The 9113-nt window shown below is 34.8% G+C and overlaps 1 protein-coding gene across 1 annotated transcript in view; it reads right to left on the reverse strand.

Annotated features, from left to right (window-relative positions):
• chpfa (chondroitin polymerizing factor a) overlaps positions 1-4151 on the reverse strand; it is a 30870-nt gene extending 26719 nt beyond the window's left edge. The window contains exon 1 of the mRNA XM_073846083.1: positions 3706-4151. Coding sequence (XP_073702184.1) covers positions 3706-3998 — 293 coding nt within the window. The 5' untranslated portion in view covers positions 3999-4151. The remainder of the gene's footprint in view (positions 1-3705) is intronic.
• Between the last annotated feature and the right edge of the window lie 4962 nt (positions 4152-9113).

Here is a 9113-nt window from a genome sequence, read left to right on the forward strand (position 1 = left end):
GCAACAGTTATTAGACACTTCCTGTTTCTCATTTCTCGCCATAACTTTGTCGCCTTGCCACGGCCAAACCGTTCGAGATATCAAAAATCTCCTCGCAATTTAGCGTCCCCAATGTCTTGAGATCATGCTGACCGAGTTTGGTGACAATCCCATGGAATTCCTGGGAGGAGTACGTTAAATTCCAGAGCATGCGCTTTTTAAACAGCCCTAAATATCTCACTTCCTGTTGCGTGGAGCCCATGACATAGAGTACAAAAGTTGTTCAGCTCGATGAGTTCTATATGTGTACCGAGTTTCATATCAATACGCGCAAGTATGTGTGCGCAGTACATCAAGTTTTCAAACTGTGTTCCAGGGGGCGCTGTAGAGGCCCTGAACCACGCCCGGGTCCCAGCCTCTGTGGCGTCCGGACGACGGCAGATTCCGACGTGTGTGCAAATTTTCAAGAGTTTTTGAGTATGTTAAGGCCCCCAAAAGTGCCCCAACGGTTGAAAAAAAAAAAAAAAAAAAAAAAAAAAAAAAAAAAACAAATAAGAATCCTTAGAAGAACAATAGGGCCTTCGCCCTTTTGGGCTCGGGCCCTAATAATCCTTAGAAAAACAATAGGGCCTTCGCCCATTCTGGGCTCGGGCCCTAAATATAGGAACTAAAGTTATATAGAAATACTGAAAAAATGGACAAAAGGACATAAAATTACAAAAAGTAAAATATATATGAAAAACAAAAGCTAATGCAAAATAATAAATAATTTAATAGTATATAAAAAATATTTTTACAAAATTACAAAACAACACAATTAAAAAAAATTAAATGACTGAAATAAAATTAAATATAAATGAAAATCAGAAAGGCTGCTAAAACTACAACTGAAATAAATTAAAGCTATAAAGAAATATTGAAAAATGAAACTAACAAAAATGAAAATAAATAAATAAATAAGCTAATGCAAAATGACAATAAATGCTATAATAGTATTTTTTTAATTACAAAATATATCACTATAAAGAGAAATAGTTGCATTTAAAATTTTAAATAAAATGGGAAAAAATTCAATAGAAATAAATACGTTTTCAATAAATGAAATAAGACTGAAATAAAATGAAGTATAAATATTAGATGGAAAAACTTAAATGAAAATTAGAAATGTTGTTATAACTAAAACTAAAATAAATTATAAAGAAATATAGCAAAATAAAACTAATAAAAAGTGACAAAGCACAAAATGACTAAAATTTAAATATAAATATAGAAATAAAAATATAAAAATAAAGGTGATGCAAAATAATAATAAATACTTTAATATATAAAAATAATTTTAAAAAATTACAAAACATATCACAATTAGGAGAAATAGTTGCCTCAAAATTCTAAATAAAACAGGGACGAAACTAAAAGAAATGTTTTCAATAAATCAAACAAGACTAAAATAAAATGAAACATAAATATTAGATGAAAAACCTAAATGAAAATTATAAATTTTGCTAAAACTAAAAATGAATCTATACAGAAATATGTAAAAATAAAACTAATAAAAATGACAAAAGCATGTAAAATTACTAAAATTAAAATATAGAAATAAAAGCTCATTCAAAATAATAATCAAACACTATAAGTATATAAATAAATAATAACGAAAACAGAATGAAATTACACTAAATTACAATTACAAGTTAAGTATGTGAGATATAAAGACACAACTGTCAAATACAGTATACAATTGCAATTATAAGAAACAATGTCATAAGAGTGAGAAATAACAACTACTATAATATATAATTATTTGATGTGTGAGTTTTGGATAAATTTAGCAGTCAACTATCAGGATGCAGCTTTGTAAACCAGTGCCTGGAGGAAGAGGTTAGTATGAGGTCAACGAGAACCTAACTGATAACAAAGACAACTGACCCTTTCACATTACAGGATTAGTTAACTGTAGTCTCTAACCTTCCTAATTTGCCTTTGGGCATTGTAAGCATTGACGGAAATAGAGAAATGAGCACCATGGGAGCCACCCTTAAGGATTACAGAGTTCCCAATGGGATGTATTAAAAGAAGCAGATTGTGGGAAAGAAAAAAAAACATACATTTACAGTACAACCCTGCAACAGGCATGTTTCATCTCATTCCCATGAAACAATATTGAAATACCATTCATTTGTCAAATGACACTGAGTCATTGACAATCTTGTTGCACAATTCTTTGAATAGCAAAAGCAAATATTAGATTTATCTGTAACTGTCAAACCCTAAACCACCAGGAGTGAAGTGTAGAGGTTTGACTCACATTACCACTAGTTAAAACCAAAGTCAAAGCTTGTTCTGTCTTATGAGAAGAAAGGTTTATATTTACACTGGCTGAATAATACTGATCTTTAACTACTTAAGTCACTTAGATTGTAACAGTAGCTATTAGTTACTAATATGAATAATGTAAACATTTTAAAGTTACACTGTCAAAAGTTTTTGAACAGTACGATTTTGTATGTTTTTTAAAGAATTCTTTTTTTTTTAATCTAAAATCCAGTAATATTGTGAAATAGTTTACTATTTAAAATAACTGCGTTCTATTTGAATATATTTTAAAATGTCATTTATTCCTTTGTTTAAAGCTAAAAATTATAGAAATAAAATCAATAATTTTATTCAGCGAGGATGCTTTAAATTGATCAAAAGTGATGATAAAAGACATTTCTAACGTTACAAAAGATTTCTATTTCAGATAAATGCTATTCTTCTGAACTTTCTATTCATCAAAGAAACCTGGAAAAAATTCTACTCAGCTGTTTTCAACAATAATAATAATAATAAATGTTTTTTGAGCAGCAAATCGGAATTTTAGAATGATTTCTGAAGGATCATGTGACTGGAGTAATGATGCTGAATTTCAGCTTAACAATCACAGTCATAAATTACATTTTAAAATATATTCAAGTAGAAAACTGTTGTTTTAAATAGTAAAAATATTTCAAAATTTGACTGTTTTTGCTGTACTTTGGATCAAATAAATGCAGGCTAGGTGGGCAGAAGACATTTCTTAAAAAAAAAAAAAACATTACAAATCTTACTGTTCAAAAACTTTTGACTGGTAATGTATGTTGCAAAATACAAATCAGTTTTATTTTGAGGAAATAAACTTAAGCATGGCTGACTGACTTGCTACAGGATTACTAAAACTAACCTTGAAATTCATGAAAACACCTATCAAATTCCAGCCAAAGTAAACAACAACACCGATTATGTATTTGTGTGCTTCTTTTATAGTTTAGTTAATCATTATAGAAATGTCCTCTCACAGACAGAGAAGCTTGTATAACTTACATGACTTCCTATTCACAGCTGTCGTTCATAACAATAATTACTGTAATTATACTTTGACCTCAACCCTATTCCATCCCCAAAATATGGGCTATTTTAGATTTGAATTAAGACATAATTACTTCACCTATTCCTCTTCCTAACGAAGGTTTGATTGTCTTTTGAAGACACTTCTTGGAGAACTCCTGTCTTTGTTAGTATACACGTAGACAACGGTGTTTTAAAATTAAAAAATGCCCATCATGAAGGCCAAAACTGTTACATGCAAATACACGCAGTGATGGAATCGACTCGCCTACATAATTACTCAGGTTTTAATTCTGGGGTTTTGTTTTATGGCACGAACCACAGTATGAAAAACAAATGAAGTAGTCTAAACGGTTTGTCTACCTGAAAAGTTTCTTGGGCTGAGACTGTTTGACTGGTTTATATGGGATTATTCTCGGCTGGAAATCCTCCTCCTCCTCCTCACCATCATTCCCAGTGGAAATGGAGTTGGGTCTCCGAGCTCCTTTCAGACTTCCATCCTGGGATAAAACGATTCCTTCATTTCCTATGGTGTTAATATCACAGCTCTCCTCTACCCAGCTCACACTCAGCAAACTCAGAGTAAATCCCAGAGAGATCCCGATAATAACCGGGCCGATCGGCCTTAACAGGCTGATCAACATAGAAAACCTCATTGTACTCCGACTACCGGTGCTGTACACACCTCCTTTAAGCGCGACCTTCTCAACAGAGTAGTGCACATCAAGAAAGCGGTTCAATTGCTAACGGAAATGCATTGAACGTATTCCTTTCCTGTAACTGTATCACCTTCCTCCAAATTATTGAGGCGTTCGTACGTGTCAGTGGCTCTGTCGCTCCTCCCAGAGGAAATCGACCGCCCCGCCCACAACGATCAAACGTCATTACAAAGAGCCGGGGCATCCCTTAGTGGGCGTGGCTCATGTGCCCAATGGGCGGAGCGGTCCTGTTTGAAATCCAATGACATTTAAAGCTGATGTCTCTTTGTTATGACGTTTGATCCTTGAAGGTAAGCGGTCCCTTTTTAAAAAAAAAAAAAAAAAGAAAATTCAAAATGGTAATTTAATAGAATTTCCATTGCAGTGTCACTTTACAAACATAACCTTTTTCTATTTCCTCTTATAAACTCGAATCGATCATGTTTACTCCTTGTATTCTGCATCTTATTACATGAATAATATTTTTCCACAAGAGGGCGATGCGGGCTCATATTTGACCACACGCTGCTGTAAGTAGGTTAAAATAATGCCACTTTGCTTTGCAATGTCAAAAATAATGATGGTAATAATAAAAATGCATGCTTCTGATTTCTTTTGGCATTAGGGCACTCATCTAAGTGCTATGATTTCCTGATGATATTTAAAAGCAATTATTAGACCTGTTTCAAGTAATGACGAATATATTTGCAGTGGAACATTTTATTTTTATTTTCTTAAATACCTTGACATTTGAACTTTTTAAGAGGTTAATTCGTTTTGTCTGTCAGGGGAAAAAAAGAAAACTTCCTCAGACCACCATGCATCCTCAACAGTGTCAATATTGTGTCATGGTTGCATGAGTTCAACTGTAGGCAGTTTTATCAGTTCCTCTCTGTTATGCAATAATTTCTGCAGCTTTTAATAAATGAACAATTGAACAAATAATATATATGATATATATTCTTTGGTTTTTCAGCATTTTATTTTAAAATTAAATTGTAATTGAACCCTTTCCAACAATGACTGTATGATTTTGAGATCCATCTTTTTATACTGAGGACAGTTAAGGGACTCATACTCAGCTATTACAAAATTTTTAAATGGTCACTGAAGCTCCAGAAGGAAGCATGATGCATTAAAATCCAGGGGTGTAAACTTTTGAACAGAATGAAGATGTGTACATTTTCTCATTTTTTCATAAATATCTTATTTTTTTCCAATTTAGTACTGCCCTTCAGAAGCTACAGAAGATACTTACATATTTCCCAGGAGACAAAATAGATTCAATTTACCCTGATCTTCAAATTTAAAGTTTTCAGAAATAAATAAAACATTACATTTTTTCTGATTCTGCAAGATGTATGTAAACTTTTGACCTCAACTGTATAATGTGTGAATATAAATACTTTACATATAAATATACTTAACAACCCCTGCAGTACATAAATCAGGTCAAGAAAGAAGGAACAAAATTCAACTTATGACTAAACCATTCTGAGTCATAAGCCATCAGCCATAGGAAAAATTGTATAATGTACTTTTGACTTGGAGAGGATAAAGACAGAGTTATAGATTTGTCTTTCCTATTCCTATTTGTTTGTTTGTTTATTTGTTTAATCTTTGCTTATGCTTTTCAAATTTTTAAACAATCACTCTGAAGATCTCACTAGTTCTTTTATTGTCTGTAAATCAGTGTGTTTAGTGTAAATTTATATATCAAAGCAGTCATTCCAATAAATAATTCTCTTTCAAATATCCATGATTCGAGGCTTGAACTCAGTAACTTAACATGAGTGAAATTGTACAAGACCCACCCAAATCTCTCTGACACATCAGAAACAAACAGACTGAGTGGAAACAATTTCTTTATGGGCCTCCAAAACCCCAGAGGGAACGTTTCCCTCACTGAGCTCTTTGTTCTAATAGATCAAGGGTGTGTTAGATGTTATCAAGCATATTTGCATGTTTACCTAAGGACGACACATCACAGTGGAAGCCCTTTCCTTTGGAAATCACAGCACCTCACCTAGTTCTGCTGATCTGAGTGGGAAACATGATCAGCCTAGTCCCAGATTAAACCTATCAAGTCTCTGTCAGGACATGTTGGCTTTACTGTGGAACTCCGACAGGGCATGTTAAACCGAATTTGCTTGATAGAAGTATTGCGTTTGTCATTTTCTACAGAAGGAGAGATTTTATCATTACAGAGGCTGTAATTTCTGCTTCGGATTTTGTATTGAAGACAGGAGAGGTGAATGATTTTGTTGCAGAAGCCATCTGACAGTCATGATCTGTCATCAGACATATTCATGTCGAGCTGCAAGGATAAAGGCATGTGTATGAGAGCTGACGTTTTCTTTCAACAGGTGTTCCTTGGCTATATTTGATTGTTATTACTCCTGGAAGTATTTAGCAGCTGGCATGTGAACGACTGTGATTAAAACAAATCCATGATAGTATCTTGTCAAAATCATCTTGAATTGAACTTTGCTAAATTAACACGATGCACATTTTTCCGCACACCCATCTAGTCTCTGCAACTGTAGGCAAAACTGTAACAAAATCTGCCTATAGCAACAAAACCTCAACACATGGTGGCGCTATATGCCCACACATCTCAGTTCAAAATTCTCCTCCTAAAATTCATGGCTTAAGGAAAATCATATCCAGCTGTACGATTTTTGCTTCATACCACCATGTGCCTATAAAATAAATGGGATGTTTCAGGGAAACATCTGTTTCATCATCATACTATCTATCATTACGGAGAAATCCAGAATTGTTAAAATAGTTTTCAAATAGTTTCCCTTTTTTTAAACATTGCTGATTTTCCTTTTCCTTTTCCCGTTTATAAGCTGAGTAAACATAAGGAAAAAGAACTGGATGAAAAGCTACTTATGCAGCATGACAAAAAAGCTGCTGATTCTAATTTGCAGAGCGTTTATCACACCAGCAATCAGTGTGTGGCCCATTATCTCCCTGGCTCATCTCCTTGCAAATGTGTATCTCACCAGAAAACGTGGCTTTTTGACCGCACAACGGCTCCATCTTTTCATTGCATTACCCCAGTGTCTCATTTTGAAGGTATTCTATCTATCTCTCTGTTACATAAAAATCCCAAAGTAATCCAAATAAGAATATTTTTAAAAAATGCTAATTAAATATAAATCCTAACCCAAATATAAAAAATCCATAAATATCCCAAATTACGAATGAGTCATTTTGACTGTAATTTCCAAAATTCCACAAAATTTTTCCATCTCAGCACATTTGTGCAGTGAAGCGTATTAAATGAATCATCAGCATACTTGAGAAATTCCACAAGATGGTGTTAAATGAACCTGGCCAATACGAGCGTCCACACTGTACTCATATGCTAAATGAGTTGAAGACATCGTCCCTAAAACTAACACCCTCCGTTGGGCCAAAGTTCACAAGTGGTGCTATTACAGAGCATTAAAAGTGACCCATTTGGAGGATGCGACTTCTTCTGGAATTAATTACTGTACTCCAAATGAAAACTCTCGCCGCTGATAGGGTGAGCTCATGATCTGTAAAACGGGAACGGTTTTATGCAGGAACTGAGTCTGCAAAAAGTCCTCCAGAGCAAGCTCTGATTCAACGATGGCTCAAATCTTGTGGTGAGCAACAGCTTTTTTTATTGGAATAAATTATAATGCACAAAACAGATTATTATACAGTGCGCTGTGATTATACATGTTTTACTCTGCCCTCATGTTCTGAAGAGACAAAATCTTACTCATCTGATGCGAGTTCCAGGAAACAGCATGTCTGCCGAATCCCCTCCCATCCTCTGTTGTTTAGGTCATCGCATGACTTGACACTGTCCTTTCTCCATACTGAGCAGCCTGTTCGCAGACACACAGAAGCGTGTGGCAATATTGACGTTTTATAACACAAACTCTACTGCCAGTGGTGGAGGAATTTCATGAACTTGACTTCTCATGGGGATTCCAGAAATGACTGTGGCTTGTTTATAAAGGTTATGGCACATAAGCGTCATGTGGTTTTGATTTGGACGTAATTTTTAACTATGCTTAAAAAATATTGTGTGCAATGGGATTTCTAATCGCATTGGATGCTAACGTAACAGGGAGTTGTCTCACTCCCTGTTTGACATCAGAATGTTAAACAATAGGAAAAAGGGGGGAGATCATAATTAACAGCTTTTTTTCTGAATAATGGATCTTGAGTTTAGTAGCAAAAGCGGGGGCTTGGTTTTACCTGATCAAGTGTAAATTAGCCCAGAATAAATGAGAGACTTTTGGTTTGGCCACACGGTCCGTGTGGTGGACAACTTCTGCATGGGGATTTTTCCGCGCCGTGTGTCAGCTGAAGATATTCTCCTGGTCTTCAGAGGGCTGTTCCCAGGAACGCTCAGCCAAGACCCCAGGCTCAACACCCTGCTGTACTTTGAAATGGGATCTTTATTGTCCATAAAGTTTAAGCCAAGTATGAAGAATCGCTCCTCCCAAACAAAACACACACACACACACACACACACACACACACATGTATGAAGAGAGAAAAGGAGAAAGTGCACAGTGCACAGTCTGTTTTGTCAAAGCCATGTTTCCAATTATGCAGCAGATATATATAGATGGGATATGATAAAGCACTTTTCATAACTTTCTTTAATATAAAGAAGGCTCTTCATCTCATAGAACTACAGGAATAACAAGAACTTGTCTTGGTGCAATTAGATGCCAAACTGATTTGATTTTTAAAAGCACATCTTTGCTAAACTGATCAATTTTGTACAAAATGCCATACACGCTAACGTTCAATAAATTTATTCGCCTTCAGACCAGAATTGATCACCATTTCTTTGCAATTAAACTATCTCACAAGACAGGCAGGTTATCTTACCTCTTTTATGTAATGATAAATTGAACTGCAACACACCTGCGGCTCAGACAAAACTGTTCCATATTTGCTGCTTTGAAGCTGGAGGGAAAACAAAGAGTGAAAATCAAAAAGACCTGACCCTGAGATAACAGATAAACAGCCTATCACATCCCCTTTCTGCTCTCGGCATATCTCAAACGAGAT

The sequence above is a fragment of the Garra rufa genome, chromosome 8 (assembly GCF_049309525.1).
Source record: "Garra rufa chromosome 8, GarRuf1.0, whole genome shotgun sequence".
NCBI classification, from domain to species: domain Eukaryota; kingdom Metazoa; phylum Chordata; class Actinopteri; order Cypriniformes; family Cyprinidae; genus Garra; species Garra rufa.